Genomic DNA, 15,774 nt, shown 5'->3' on the forward strand with positions numbered 1-15,774 from the left:
ATCACTACCTCCCCCCTTTCTGCTAAAGCCCAAAATGGTCTCCTAAGCCCCTCCCCCCACAAGGGAGAATGAATGTGTGTGCATGAGCAGTGATTGACACACAGTTAGACACACCCCCTAGCCCTGATTGGTGCATCTGAACAGGGAGCTGTGGATTTTTGCAAATTGGACTACAGGCTGTAGGTGGTGCCAGAGGAGCCAGATTTTTTTTTAAATTATTATTACCTGCTTCATGTAGTTCTACTTGAACATAGGGTCAGTTTCAGCAAATATGACAGAAAGTTAGTTTTATAAGGCTTACCTACTGCAGCTTTTAAGATGCAGTAAGCTAACAAATTAAATTAAATACAATCTGGGTTAAGTTAAGCTAGACAGCAGAGGACATTCAATATACTTCTCTTAAGTTTAAACCTGTGTTGTCTGGAACAAAATCATATCATTCTGTGTCCTCAGCAGCTGCAACTGTGTAGCAGCCAATGTAGCCTCAAGCCGTTAGCATCAAGCAAAGATGAGGAGCTGGTTACAAAGGTGTTGTAAGATCACTTCTATTCCAATTTAACTTCTTTTTTTGTTTGTGTAATCTTTAGACCCAACTGCCGCTGACTCAAGTGACATTGCTTGAGGACATTTAGCGCTGCTCCTACAAATGGCTTTATACAACTTCTTTCACAAATCAAAAAAACACTAAACACACTTGTATACATTAGACACAGAAGTATATCATGATGTCACTTTCTTGCAATTCCAAATGCAGTAGTACTCCTGTAAACTGACTTTGATGTTTAAAATAGGTGGAGTTCCCCTTTAAATCTGTAACTGCTGTTAAACATCTTACTTGATTTGAGTCATCGCTGAGTATTTGACTTAAAGGTCCCATGGCATGAAAATTTCACTTCATGAGGTTTTTTAACATTAATATGAGTTCCCCCAGCCTGCCTATGGTCCCCCAGTGGCTTGAAATGACAATAGGTGTAAACCGAGCCCTGGGTATCCTGCTCTGCCTTTGAGAAAATGAAAGCTCAGGTGGGCCGATCTGGAATCTTCTCCTTATGAGGTCATAAGGAGCAAGGTTACCTCCCCTTTCTCTGCTTTGCCCGCCCAGAGAATTTGGCCCACCCATGAGAGAGAGACATCATGGCTTTCAAACGAGCGAAGTGGCAGTTGGTCAAGGCCACACCCCCACCCTCCACCTTGCCCCCCCTTCTCTCCTCCTCAATAGCTACAGACACAGAAATGGCACATCCTAAGGAAAGCTCATTGTGGGACTGGCTCTAGTGGCTGTAATTCTGCACCAAGGCTGAATTATGGGAAAGAGACTTCAGATACAGTATTAGGGGACCACTAAGGTTTATATAAAAGCATCCAAAGAGCACCATGTCATGGGACTTTTTAAGATATAATGGTAAAACATTAGATGCACAAATTGGTCAAATACTGAGTGAAACTGCCCAAGTTTGTTGAAGTTTGATGAACAAGTGGTTTGTTGTTTCGTGAGCGGTTGTATGGACATGGTTCAGTTTTACAGCAACGCAAACAAAGAACACATAATAAAAATTGGTTCAGAATATTTTATGCAAAAAAGTTTTAATAGAAGAACCTTGATACAAAACTTTAAAAGGCAAATGGTTGTATCAATACTTACTGTATAGCAAAAATCAAAAGGTTACATCACTTCTCAGGTGTATAGTACCGTTCAAATATAATATGAAAATGGGAGGTAAGACAGAAACGCTCTCCTTTTTACAAATATCCTCTCTGAGTTTCTTTCGTAATAGTAAAGGAAGCGGTGGAGTGTATAAACTGAGGTAAACCACGCGTACCAATGAATATTTACTAAGACAGTGTTGTAGATTAAGACCAGTTTCTCAGACATTCAACACTATACACAATTTTTGAGTGACTTGAATATTCAATGATCAACGTATCAAACAGTAATTTATTGCGGACATGGTCGCTGTGCACTGCTCAGTATGTGCAAAATATTATGAAATGCATTTTCATTAATATAATCAGTCTCCAAATTACCTCATTTTGGATTCACACATTTGATTGTTACTGAATGTTGTCTTCACTACATCACTGTTAATATACTGCTTTACGGTATGCAAAAACACTGACCAAACAGTAATAATCACTTTCTCTGCCACACACAGAGTGGTTTCTATGAGAACAAGCTCACGCTGCATGTTCAAGTCAAGTAATTGTGACTAAATGGGTTAATTACTGTAGCAGATAATCATGAAATGTACGAACTGTACCTGTTTCTACTCATTCTATAAGTGACCTATCAAGGCATGCACAGGGGTAGAAGTTAGAGATGACCCTTGGACATGACATCAGTCAACACCTACAGGCCGATGGGTTTTCAATCCACATCAGTAGGCCTTTTTCATAGCCGATATTTTGACTTGGCGTAGTAGTAAAAACAGTGTTACTAAACATTACCCATGGCTCTGTTCTCTCTCAGTAAGCCGTGACAGTGTGCCAACATGTACAATACCAGGACCCTAAACCAGCTAAATGGAATTTGGCCATCAATTATTTTATTTACACCTGCATTTTTTTTTTCTACTGTGACATTTCAAAATGTCTTTGGGGAAAAATGGTCAGAAGTCAAATTTCTTCAGAAAGATTTCATAACATACTGAGAATGTTGAGTACATATGAGAACTAGAGTCTGCCCTCTCATTACCATGCTGCTGTGCAATGTGATAATCACATATCAAATTAGAGGGGCCCAACTTCATCATCATCATCCCAGTCGTTACTGAGAAACTGCGATATATATCCGACTTGACATTAAATATTACATAAGTATCTGAAAAACAAACAAATATGGACGCCTCACATTAGCCATGTAATAAAGGAGACATTTTTAAGTGATCTGACAACGGTGTCAGGAGTCTTTTGGAAGATAGAAACTACTACTTTTTTTCCATACTTTCCAGCCGCGATGAGACGCATCTTATTGCAAATTCTGAGGACATACCATAATATATAGTAATAAACAAATTACTACAACAATACGATCACTTCGGTTACAGTAGTTAAGACTTCCTATTTGATTACATGCATCCATACAAAAGCTTGCAAAGTCACTGATGGTGCACTTGGTCCAACATAGTGGAATGAATAATGTGCATCTTCCTGTTTCCTAATAATTTCAAGTATGGAGTACCCATGTGTAGAGAGATCAGACTTCATAAACTGCACCACAAACCACTGCTGGTCACCTATTGTGACTGTTGAGGGTGCAAAACCCTCGCAGTTCACTAATATACTGAGTATGATCTATTAACATGTCCGACAAATGAACACACTTGCGGCGTTCAGGCCGGTTATTCCTCCACGTCCTGCTTCTCTTCATCATCATCATCATCATCTCGGTCATCTTTACCGATCCCCTCATCAATACTTTCCAGCCTCAGTCTTTGACCATCCAGGTATCTGGGTCTCGGTGCGGCCCTGGTCGTAAACAGTCCCTCCGACAGAGCCAGACCCTCCCCAAACAGGGTGAGCTTAGCGTCACTCTCTATAGCCTTCGCCAGACAGGAAGCGAAGGTGTCGAGCGATTTGTGTACCTCTGCGTGGACTTGAACCGCGGACGTGTTGAGGTTTTCAGCTGAGGAAAAAAACGCAGATACTATTAATTCAAAACAATTTTATTTATAGTATAAAATCATAACAAGAGTTATCTCGAGACACTTCACAGAGAGTAGGTCTAGACCACACTCTATAATTTACAAAGCCCCAACAATTAGACATATTTAACACTGAACAATTGTTTTGTATTCACTTTCCAAACCCTCAGGGAGTATGAAGTGAACTCCCCTTCCCCTCTAATCTTTTGTGGAACGGTGGTAATGACAGACACCTTTGGTTTGCTCCACCTGGTCTTCAAAGGTGACGGAGCTCCTCCTCTTCCCGGACGGATTACCGTGTTGCTGTAAGAGGCAGGACCCGTCTGTGGAGAAGTTATCCAGCAGCATCACGTCTGTGCCTGCATGGTAAACATTACAGAGACATAAAAGGCAGGTTAATTGAGAGCTCCCAAACTAAGAACATGAGCTGTGAAACAGGAATGCGAGGCTGACCGTAACAAAGCTGTGGGAGTATGACGCAACTGAACGTCGTGTTAACACTTGCCAAGAATCACTTTATCTCCATTTTACGTTCAAGTTGAGATCAACAGTCGAGTTTTAAAAAGCAGAGTTTAATAGCATGAACACATTTGTCAGTAAAGATGCAACTTCTGCCGATATTACAACCACTAGTTCCTAGTTAACCAAATAAAAAGTAAAACGATGATTAGCATTACATGTAACCCTGGACAACACTATATTGTAGTTCTGAAGGGATTAATTGATTGTTAATCAATTAGTTAATTGACAGACAGATAATCACCCCCAATTTTCATAACTACATTCATTGTTTAAATACTTTATCAAGTAAAATGATATACATTCTCAGGTTCCAGCTTCTCAAATGGGATGATTTGCTGTTTTTTTCTGTTTAATGTTATTGTAAATTGAATATCGTTGTGTTTTAGACAAACAAACCAAGTATTGTGAAGAGGTCATCTTGGGCTCTGGGTAATTTGTGAGGGCCATTTTTCACTATTTTTTAACGCTTCATGGAGTACATGTTTCAATTGAATTAATCAAAAAATAAATAAAGGTTAATAGATAAAAGAAAATGATTGTTAGTTGCAGCCCTTGCAGGTTTTGAGATCATATTACAGTACTGTATGTATATTAGGCCTGCACGATAAATCGTTATAAAATCGCGATTTCGATTCACCCGTTCGCGATTTAATAATAAAATAAAAAAATTAATTAATGAAAGCATTTGACATTGACATGTTTTAATTATGTAAAGACATGTTCAAGGAGTTCAGATAGAACCTGTATCAGGGCCATATTTAGTTCAATGTGTTATATGTCACTATTTTTGGTAGCCTACTGTTAACTGGCCAGTATGTACTTTATTTTCTTTATTCATTTAAGCCTCTATGTTTACAGGCTTGTGGTGATGCGCAATTTGCTATAGCTGCCAAAAAAAATCTATGTTTGGTACTGCCAACTTGTTTTGTTTTGTCATGGTTCATGTGTGCAATAAACATTACACTTCGTGAGAAAAAAATCGTGGCAGAGAATTGTGATATCAATTCTAAGATTAAAAAAAATTGTGATTCATATTTTTCCCCGAATTGTGCAGGCCTAATGTACTGTATATGGAATGGATTTACAGATTTGAGGAAACAACTACAGCTGAAACCATTAATCAAATCGATCAACAGAAAATGTATTATTTTGATAAGTGATGAAATTATTTTAGTTTATTTTTCAAGTCAAAATGTCAAACATCCTTTGGTTCCAGCTTCTCAACAACAGTACACATATTTATCTTTGGGTTTGTGGCTGTTAATTGGACAAAACATGTAATCTGAAGACGTTACTTTGTCTTTTAGAAGGTATAGTAGAATACTCATATTGTACTGAGTTGGGACACACAGAGGAAGTGTTTTCCCTTACATGAGTCCTGAGTGAAACTGAAGCCAGTATCTCCTGTGCTGCTCCCTGGGGCCAGCAGATGCCCTCCACCGGCCAGCATGGCTGTCATGTGTGGGGACATACCCAAGTCTGAAAGAACACAAGCAAGAACTCGTTGTACAACATCATACAACACATGAAATCACAAAAACACAGGAATGTAAATCTAAACAGGCTGTATACACTGTACATAAACCACCTATTACACAACCCATTCAGTATCAATTTCACTATTGTGTCCCTGTTTAAAGGTTTACAGAATTGAGTTTAACCTGTAAATAGACATTGTACCTACTTCTCTGTACATAAGAGATGTTTGTCTGTTTGTTTTTTTTAAATCTTTGTTCAGCTTTGTTGTCCTTGTTTTGACTGTATGTCTGTCTGTATCTATGATTTGGTATCTTTACATAAAGAAGTCAGAAATAAATATACAGAATGCGGCCCTCTTTTGAATTGAATTGCATGACTAACAGAGCCACTGCTGTTCTCCCACCTGTGATTCTGTTGGAGATGCTGAAGAGGCGGGATGTCCTTTGCCGTGTGGCAAACGACTCTCTGTAGTAGCGATCTCCGAAACACATCCCCAGCAGCTCCTTCCTCACCGTTTTATTCCACAGACCATAGATGAGCGGGTGGCACACCGCGCTGCAAAAGGACAGCCATGATACAAAAGTCTCCAGCCCCTGAGACACACTCCCTTGTCCCCACAGAGCCTCGGTGCACACCACCCCCACATACGGACCCCAGGACATGAGGAAGGTGCCGATCACCACTAAGATGGTGACAAAGGCCTTGCACTGACTCCCTGCATACACCAGGCTCCGCCGGCTTCCATTAGAGGAAGTGGAGGTGCTGGAGTTTTTACGTCCGTTCTTCTGAGCTCCAGTGGAGTCGTCCTGAGCCACAACAACTGTCCCACAGTGAACTTTCCTGGCTTTCATTCGGGCTACACGGAAAATTACACCGTAACAGGCCAGCATGATGACTAAGGGGGGGAGGATGCACCAGGTGACCCAGAAGGCTGTGTAGCTTGGCTCTCTGTGCCAAGACGCAACACAGGTCCACTTGAAGCAGTCAAACTCAAAGGAGGACCAGCCGAACAGAGGAGGCAGACAGCCCACAAGGGAGTGTAGCCACACATAGGCGATGACGACGACTGCCCGGTTCCCTGTGATCTTCATGGGGTAGATCATCGGGTAAAGCACTGCATAGTACCTGTTGGGACGGGAGAGGAACACAGTGAGGAAAGGAAACGGTTCCTCGAGGGAGCTCTTTGGTCCTGCCCAGAATTCAGTGAGTGATACAGAAGCTAAAAGCTGAACTTTCTCCCCCCCCAGCAATGCTGGAAATGTTTTTTCTGAAAAGCTGCAAACACAACAGAAAAGGGGAGGCTTGGCAGGAGAACAAAAACATGCACTGTAATCACAAATCCCCAAAGGTGCTGAGGGTAATTAGGACAGCAGCGAGAACAGTGAGGATTGTGTGCTATAGAACTAATTTACAGTAGATCTTAGTAGCTACATTTTACCGTGCTTTGTGATCCCTGACAACCGGAATAATATAATTGTCTAATTTTATATTTACACAAAGCAACCACAAAAGAATAAAATAAATCAAATGCAGTCTAAAATAAGCTAAATAGTCAAAGAAAAAATGAAAGAAAAAAAAAAGGTTACAGTCTGGCTTAAAAAAAAAAGATCCTTTATCTGTTTGTTGTATTTATTTTCTAAAAAAAAAAAAAAAAGGAATCAATGGAAATAATCTCAGCCCTGCAGATGAATGGTGCATTCATGTCAGTCAACATTTAAAAGGTACTTTGTGTGAGCCTGTCTAATGCGTGTCACTTGAGCGGGGAAAATCTCCAGAAAAAGACCACGAGCTAAGTGTGTGGTTAACCAACCTCATTTACAAGGCTGCATACTGACCTTAAAGGGAAACGCAATAAAAACTGTTTCACAAGTTTGTGAACATGAATATGTTACTTCCAGAGGCACAACAGCACAAAAAAATTGTCAAATGTCACTTTCACTTTGTCACAAGAATAAAAAGGTAATTATTAAAAATCTCACATTTACTTAAAAATAAAGACAAGTGTGTTTAGATTGAGAAAATAAAAAGGAGATAGAATCGCTCCCAGAATATGAAAAGGTTTTTTGGTGTATCAGCTACAAAAGAGTTTAGGTGTTGTCCTTCAGTATGGAATATTATCACTGCACTCACTCAGGCTCCTGCTAATCTCATGTAGATTATGTTCCTAAAAAATGGTTGGGAAGGAATTTAAGAATTTTCCAAAAATAAATTGAATACAAATTCAAAACGCATATATTTGCTGCTGCATCAAAGGCTCGCTCAATTTCCCTAGCTTTGCCAAGATAACATGGCAATATAATAGGTAATCATAAAACAACCACCTATTTTTAAAAATTAAGCATGTACTAACCTTGTTTGATCTGTTATCTATGTATTTTTATGGTTCTATATATTTTATGCACACGAAATTACTCAAACTACTACTCAATTTAAGCAGTCAAGCATTCCTTCTCAGCAATGCCTCACACACAGGCTATAGCTTCTCTGTGATCCCTCCTCAATGTTTGGTCCTCAGGGCTTAGTTTATAGGAGCTTTGAGACGGCCTTCACAGAGAAGGGACAGAACAACTTCCGGTTCAGCCGAGGACCGAGGAGTCGAGAAGCCATCAACTAAGAGCGACGAGATTCAGCCAGTATGTAATGGGAGGTGTCCCTTGTAGCGATGAACCAACAGAAAATGATCTCAACTCAACTCAGTTTCCCTCAGCTTAACAGAGCATCTTTCAGGTAAATTGTTTCAGTCTCATCGCTCACATCGAATTTGTTTGCAGTGAAAAACTGCTGATAAATTAACTGTACACTACCTGCTCTGCAACTAAACAGAAGACAAATTTAGCACCTAGCTGGTGAACATAATTGAGCATTTAGATATTTCCCTCTGGAGTTGGTGAAGACCAAAAACCAAGCTAAAAGAGAGTGACTTTTGTCCGGTGGTTAGAAATACATCTCATAATGAATGCTAATGTTGCTCTGTATTTGCTACATGTGTAAAAAGGTTACAGTTTGCTAACACTGTTGCCATATAAACTTGATTATACTATATACTGATAATACACCGATAATACGTTAATGTTGTGTTTACAGCTTGTGGCACTGCCCCCAAGTGGCCAAATAAAAAATAAATGAATGCAGGTTTAAAGAAACTACATTCACTTCTTGTAATTTTACAAGATATGACAATACAGGATTATCTGACTGCAATTATTATCCAGCACTAACCGGTCAATGGCAATAGCGCCGAGGGTGAGCATGCTAGCAGAGCTGATGAGCAGGTAGAGCAGGGCAGTGAAGTTACACCACACCACTCCAAACACCCACTCCCTCTTCGCCGAGCTCACGGCCACAAACGGCAGCACCAGCATGGACAGCAGCAGGTTGGACAGGGTCAGGCTGAACACAAACTTGTTGCTGGGTGTGAGAAGATAAGGTCTGCGATAGAGGGTCACCACGATCAAGAGATTCCCCAGGCAGGCGAGGAGTGTGATGGTCACAATGGAGACTGACTCCAGGGCAGCCAGACCCTCACCAATCCCCACCGTGGTGCAGTTCCTACTGGTGTTCATGGTGAGAGGCTGGGCCACCAGACAAGTGAAGGAATGGTTGGACACTGTTAGTGGAAAGACATGGTTAGAAATGATATTACAAATAAAGTTAAAATCTTTAAACAATTGGAACATCTGACTGCTAAAGGACCACACCAGCACATGTAAGCTCTTTAACTACAATCCATGAATACTTTATATTTATTTACTTTGTCTAATTGGCTTCAATTGTGTAATTCATCACAGTGAGAATCAGGTCTACATTATTGTTAAGGACAGTTTAGGGGTGCAAGTAACAATTATTTTAATTATTATGTCTATACAATGACAGAAAATAGTGAAACAATGCCCATCACAATTTCCCAGACCCGAAAGGGATTTCTTCGCACTGCTTGTTTTGTCCAACCAACAGTCCCTATGATACTTAAGTAAAAGTAAAACAGAAAAGCAGCAAATCCTCACATTTAAAAAGCTGGAACCAGAGACTGTTGGCATTGTTGCTTGCTAATTGAATTACACAAGTAATCAATTATCAAAATGGTTGCCAACTAATTTTCTGTCAGTTCAGCTCTAATGCAGATTAAGGACATATTGATATGAGACAATGTGCACGGCACGACCTCATTACAATAAAGTAACTTTCATAAACATTAGCAGGCTTTATGTTCAGAGTAATGCATTACACATCTCCAGAGCCTTCTCATTCGATTTCCATACTGCATTAAAATTAGTTGAAAGCAGTGGCTGCCAAAAATGTTTGTAGAGTTCAATACATTTCCTCAAGTATGGTTCCTAACACACAGTATTGAGGTACTTGTGTTTCCATTTTGTGCTACTACATTTTATAGGGAAAAGTCCTATACATTTATCTGACAGTTGTAGTTACTTTGCAGATTAGCATTTTACATACAAAACATATCATAGGTTTATAAAGTACGATTTATTTGCAGATTAAACTATCCAGTAGCTCCAAATCAAACAGCTTCAGCATTAAAATGCTCTCTTACACATTAGTGCAATCTATCAAATAATGAAATACATAATATAACAATGACAGCAGCAGGACAGCATACATGACTTGAAATAAGTAGTTTTACATTGTTCTATTGCTATTTTTAATTAAGTAAAAGGATCGTTATACTATTTCTACCACTGGGTTAACATTTGTACCATCATAAGTTAAGCAGAGGATGTAGACATGTAACCGAACAATTCTTTACAAGCTTTAACGCCAAACTCAAAAGCCTGCAGGCTAAAATCCTCACTAATAAATCGCCTGCGTTCAGAGTTTAAGTTTTAGCCAAGCAATGTCGTGGAAATGGGTTTCAGATTTAAACCAATGGTCAGCTTAGTTAGGCGTTAGCTTCGTTTAATATGATTTGCTACAAAAATGTGTTGCCATCTCTCACCATGTCGTTACTCGGTTAACTTTTAAAACAGTTAAAATTAAAAGTTTAACCCAAAATCTAGCGACATTTTAGGCTTCAGTACAGCTCAAAACTGACAAATGTAAACTTTGTAAGTGTGAAGAGGGTCGAGTACTGTGACCGCCACTGACGTTAACGTTGCTTTCAGATCGCTTGTAGCTTAAACAACTACCGTTAGTTAGCCTAGGTTAGCTACAACTTTCTCCCATTGTCCCCCCGAACACAGCTCTCCCTCTGTACCTGCTTTGGTTCGGCGCTGTGGCTCCACATTTTCTCCTCTTCAAAGGCAAACTGTCCATCCCGCTTTTCCGTTTTCACACTATAATCCCGTAACTGAGGGCTGAGTCTGAAAAACGCCTGAAAAGCCCCTCGACATTGTAAAGTTTGATAACGCTTGTACCTCCTCAATCGCACACTGCCAGCTGCGGCTGCAATGGCGCCCTCCTCCCACCTCAGCCTCAACTCCCTCTCCTCGCAGACTCCTTCAGTGTGTGGGTGGTCCTCGATTGAGAATTGCCTTGTTTTCATATAGCCATTGTAGCAGTTAACGTTATTTCTCTGTGGTTAACGCGTGTAGCTTAGCTTGTATTGTCAGACTTATCTCCACAGCGTTGTTAGCGATGGAGTATGTAATCATCGTGACACTGTTTCTGCTAAAAACCTTGAACGTATGTTATTCAGTTTCAGATGCAACAAGTTAGTGTAGGCGTTTGTATGCATGTTTACAAAAAACAATGTGCGCATGTGTATTTCTTTAATGACAGGCTGGCGGTGTTTATGAATGATCTCTACGTAGCTGGACCACCCACGTAGATCAAAGCTTCCCGCACATCAACAACACGTCAGCACGTCATCTACGTTATCCAATCAGAGAGTCGGGACGTTATCACCGAGTGATTCCCTATGGTGATTCCTATGGTGATTCCATTTGACGGTGCATTCTGCTGGAAGCATGAATCATGCTGTGCTGAGCTGTTGTACATTTTCAAAAGCATTTTTAACAATGAATGGTAATACAGTATTGACTTTTAAAACCAATCTGCACTAACAACTGATGCCATACAATGTATTTTTTAAGAATATATTTTTTAGCATTTTGCTTTTATTAGATATACAGAAGAGACAGACAAATGACATGACTGGAAGAGAGTGGAATATGTAAAAAAACTTAGTTGTTGTAGTCACCAGGATGGCCTTGCCATACAATTAAAACCTAACTACATGTGATCCATACTGCTATGATGCATTACCTTTGACAAGCCAGTTTCAATTGTTTACAAATTAGTTTTCTTACTGTACTGATTCAATAACGTAAAACTGTGTGGTAGCCTATATTCTGCAAAATGGTCTGCTGTCCTTTAAAGTTCTGTATATTTGACGTGTTCAAAATACACAGTGGCGTGGCAGTAAAAAAACAAAACAAAGCATTTAGCAGTAAATCAGGATTTATAAATATGCATTTAATGGGCTTGGCACAGCAGCCGATGTTCATTTCCTCAAAAACGTGACTACATGTCGTGGTTACAGCGGCTATGTACTGTAAATACCATGTGGAGACTGCAAGGAATGCAATTGGTCAGCTCGGGCTGATTGCGTTTTCTCCTTCAAGTTTCCGATTATCTTTGAGAATGTTGTGAAGTCAAGACAACATTAAACAAGTTGAAGAAAGGCTCAGTAATCTTTTTCCTTTTCAGTAGCAAAGACATTTACACTGTAAAACTCATGCTCGCCACAACCCTCGCTCTCTATTAGTAAATGTAGAATGTGAACAGTGAGACAAGGAAAACAAGGCCATCCATGCTCTAAATCAGAACGTGAATTAAACAATGTAAACAATTACTTTTGGGTAATCCATCTAGTGTTGTGATAGTGCTATCAATGATTGAACTTGAAATTGAACAATGCAGAGACACCTGCAGTAAGACTGTCATACGTCACGACACACATGTAAAACTGCGCCTTATGACCTGAAGTTAAAACTTGAGCATGGGGATCTGTGGAGTGTAGTCAGTCAGAAGAGACACCATCAGACCCTGAAAGAGAAGACAGTTGTGATGATCAGAAGACAGATTGTCAAACTGGAGGCAAAGACTATGATAAGAGAGTCAGATTAAACCCATACTAGTACAAAACTATACATTAAATAATAATCAGGTTACTTACCATAATTGTCCACTTTCTGTTCTCTGCCTCTGGGAAGACAAGGGAGCGGGGTGAGTAGAATACCTGGTCATCCACCTCCTCCATTTTCCGGGGGAGACAATGCAGGAAGGTCCAGTCTGGTTTGGCCACACTTCCTGTCTGTAGTGGACAAAAGCCAAAACATGGAGTTAAGAGTCATTTCAACTCAGTGAAATTTGATTTTGGCTCCTTTGCTAAAGTATTTATTTGCCAGACATAAAGACATATTTTTACTGACCAAAATAATTATTCTAATCTTCTCAGAAAATTATATAAATTAAATAATCATGTCAGGCAGGATCATCCCTGAGACTGATTTGCTTACCGATTTGGGAACAGGCATTAAACGAAAAAACAACTGCTGACTTCTCCAAAAGCTACTGGTATGTGGTGGGAGACACTTTAAAGTGGGTCATTTTTAAGCCCAAAATAATCTACAAAAAAAGTTTAAAATGTGGGATGTTGCCTTTAAATAATATGAAGAAAAATTCCTTCTTTACCTGCAATGTAATCTGGTAACCTTTAAAGTCTTTGAGCCTCTTTTTCTTCTCCTCCTCTTGTCCCATGCTGACCCAGGTGTCAGTGACCAAAACATTGCTGCCGTGGGCGGCCTCCATCGGGTCAGAGGTCAGAACAAGCTGGGTACCATGCTGAGACAAAATTGTTATGAATGAATGAATAAGAAGTCTTTTAAGAAAAAGTCTGTTTATAGTAATGACACCTGAAGAAGAAGACCTCACCTCTTTGGAGAGTCTTTGTGCTTCTTGTATAACACTCTTTTCTGGCTCATAGCCCTGGGAATTAAGATACAGTTTGAGCTTTAGTAGTGATAATTGATGTACATTACAATACTGTACAAAGTAAAATCAAAGGGTTTTTATTCTTCTCACGAAGCAACTGGGGAGATAAGATACTCAGCATTGACTCCATGTATCTATACCTGCAAACTACAAAACAATAATCTACTAGAAAGAAAGACTAGAGGAGTGCACTAAAAGAACACACGAACATAACAAAGGCAAACCTTTGGTGTAGCAATCTTAAGATGAACTCCCAATTTAGCTGCAGTCATCATGAAAGAGTGGAGGACGTTGTTTCCATCTCCAATCCAGCTCACTGTTAGTCCACTAAGGGACCCATAATGCTCCTGGAGGAGAATGTTAGTAATTTAGAAAATACTATGTCATTATCATTTACAGGATCAAATTTGTGGTATGTTGTAGGAGTTGCAGTACCTGTAAGGTGAGGAAGTCAGCTAGAATCTGGATCGGGTGGTAGAGGTCAGACAGACCGTTAATGATGGGGATGGAGGCCTCCTTATCCAGCTCCTCCAGCGTGGAATGGCTATACACTCGTGCCAAGACAATATCGCAGAGTCCTGAGAGAACCCTGGAGAATACAGAGGCGGACATGTAGCTACCCAAGGGGCTGGGGCTCATTTACTTTGTCTACTAATATTCTAGTAGTATTAGCAGCAGCAGTGGACAACACGAGATGACTGTTACTATCTTGAAAAAGTCAAATGAATTTCATTATGGGAAGTTACATTGAAAAATACCATGCTAATTAAAATTCCCCTGGATAAACGGATACAAATGGAGTGTGAATATATACAATCTACTGTATATCCAAAAACTCCGACATTAATTTGAATTTAATAGTATTTCTATAAGTGACAGCATACTTATAAGACTCACCTTGCTGTGTCTGTGCCACTCTCATTCACTCCCAGGTGGATGTCCTGAGAGGTGAGGAAACAGGGGTGCCCACCCAGCAAAGCAAAACCTGGAATTATGATATAAGACAACTTCAATTTCCCTAGTGGCCAACTGGTGCTAAGCACAACAAACACAACATCATGTTGGCATTTGAAGGGGAGCAGTACAGGGAAAAAGAGGAGTAGAACTAGTTGCAGAATGTTTTGTTCCAGGGATGCGCTGAAAGTCGCCTTTCAGCAGATCTTTTGTGTCCATATTAACAATGACCTTTACACTGCTGAACACACTGATGGATAGTATCAGCCAAGCTGTGGCAGATGTTACATTACTGTTAGATTGTTCTCATAAATACTTGCTACTTGCTGCTTGTAACAGAGTCATTTCCCTATTTGGGATTAATAAAGTCCATCTATATATCTATCTATCTATAATTTAAAGTCTAAATTTGACAGTTGAAAACTGCCTAGTGCCTTTATAAAATCCACTCACCTCCAGCATTCTGTTATTCATGTTAAACTGAAGCACATGGCTTGCAGTGCAGATAGCTACTAAAATACAAAACGGACACCTGTTTCTGTGGACATTCTTGTTCTGGTGCTCCTCTTCTCAAATATCATAGCAATCGACTTTCCTTGCAGAAGAGGAAGATACTGAAATAGAAGTGACAGTTCCTTTAAATGATCCACAATGAGGCTTCACAGTAGAACTGAGGACACGAGACAAATGGACACTGCAGTTAACATTATTTTGCTAACGTTAGCTACCTGTTTTTCCTGCTTGATCCGAAGTTTCAGATCCCCTGACACCCACAACAGCCTCTTGATTTCCTCTGAGCTGAAGTCTTTCAGAGTGAGACAGCTGCGACCCTTTAAATTTACTGAGCCAAGGGAAGCAGCTCCAATGCTTAGAAAGTAACACACGAGGGTAAAATGCAACGATTATTACGTGTAACGTTACTAACAATACTTGCATTGATGAAAAGTTGCACGCTGTCAAAGTTTCTTACCTAAACCCTCGAGCCGAGCGGTCTTGGAGAGTTTTCAAACATTTGAAAACGGTGTTGTTTATAGAAAATAATTTAGTAGACATTGCAGCTCAAGGAAAAAAAAATGGAAGTGTGATGTTGTGGGAATATTTCTTCAGTTATCTTTCATTCACTGCCTGTCCCGGGGTTTACACATAGACAGTATATGGGTTTACATCAGGTTTACATGCAGCCAGAGCTAGTAGCCAACCGGCAGCGTGGCTACCACTGACGTCACCG

The 15,774-nt window shown here is 39.9% G+C and overlaps 2 protein-coding genes across 3 annotated transcripts; both read right to left on the minus strand.

The window, feature by feature from the left end:
- Positions 1 to 1,565: 1,565 nt before the first annotated feature.
- On the minus strand, positions 1,566 to 11,347 carry gpr161b (G protein-coupled receptor 161b). Of its 2 annotated transcripts, none has more exons than XM_028591386.1 (6): positions 10,852 to 11,347; positions 8,862 to 9,214; positions 6,046 to 6,767; positions 5,535 to 5,642; positions 3,875 to 4,000; positions 1,566 to 3,622 (listed from the first exon to the last, which is right to left on the minus strand). In XM_028591386.1, the coding sequence occupies exons 1-6, from the start codon at positions 11,137 to 11,139 to the stop codon at positions 3,339 to 3,341; spliced, it is 1,881 nt and encodes a 626-aa protein (XP_028447187.1). In that variant the 5' UTR covers positions 11,140 to 11,347; the 3' UTR covers positions 1,566 to 3,338. The 2 variants fall into 2 exon arrangements, with proteins under 2 accessions (XP_028447187.1, XP_028447188.1); XM_028591387.1 differs by having other exon boundaries at positions 8,862 to 9,249; positions 10,852 to 10,932.
- A 691-nt stretch (positions 11,348 to 12,038) lies between these two features.
- Positions 12,039 to 15,769, minus strand: otc (ornithine transcarbamylase). Its single transcript, XM_028591177.1, has 10 exons — positions 15,517 to 15,769; positions 15,275 to 15,413; positions 15,079 to 15,160; positions 14,490 to 14,577; positions 14,028 to 14,181; positions 13,817 to 13,939; positions 13,533 to 13,586; positions 13,293 to 13,442; positions 12,775 to 12,912; positions 12,039 to 12,644 (listed from the first exon to the last, which is right to left on the minus strand). Exons 1-10 carry the CDS (start codon positions 15,597 to 15,599, stop codon positions 12,585 to 12,587), a joined length of 1,071 nt encoding a protein of 356 aa, XP_028446978.1. The 5' UTR covers positions 15,600 to 15,769; the 3' UTR covers positions 12,039 to 12,584.
- Positions 15,770 to 15,774: the final 5 nt, after the last annotated feature.

The sequence above is a fragment of the Perca flavescens genome, chromosome 11, assembly GCF_004354835.1.
Source record: "Perca flavescens isolate YP-PL-M2 chromosome 11, PFLA_1.0, whole genome shotgun sequence".
NCBI classification, from domain to species: Eukaryota; Metazoa; Chordata; class Actinopteri; order Perciformes; family Percidae; genus Perca; species Perca flavescens.

Excerpts from the sequence above, each read along its gene's own strand:
- gpr161b (XM_028591386.1), bottom strand. The coding sequence starts at position 11,139 with ATGAAAACAAGGCAATTCTCAATCGAGGACCACCCACACACTGAAGGA. Across the intron at positions 5,643-6,045 it reads CATCTCCAACAGAATCACAG|ACTTGGGTATGTCCCCACAC; the intron begins GTGGGAGAACAG and ends GTGTTCTTTCAG. Across the intron at positions 3,623-3,874 it reads CCAGGTGGAGCAAACCAAAG|CTGAAAACCTCAACACGTCC; the intron begins GTGTCTGTCATT and ends TTTTTTCCTCAG.
- otc (XM_028591177.1), bottom strand. The coding sequence starts at position 15,599 with ATGTCTACTAAATTATTTTCTATAAACAACACCGTTTTCAAATGTTTG. Across the intron at positions 14,578-15,078 it reads AAGAATGTCCACAGAAACAG|GTTTTGCTTTGCTGGGTGGG; the intron begins GTGTCCGTTTTG and ends TCATAATTCCAG. Across the intron at positions 13,443-13,532 it reads CACAAAGACTCTCCAAAGAG|CATGGTACCCAGCTTGTTCT; the intron begins GTGAGGTCTTCT and ends ATTTTGTCTCAG.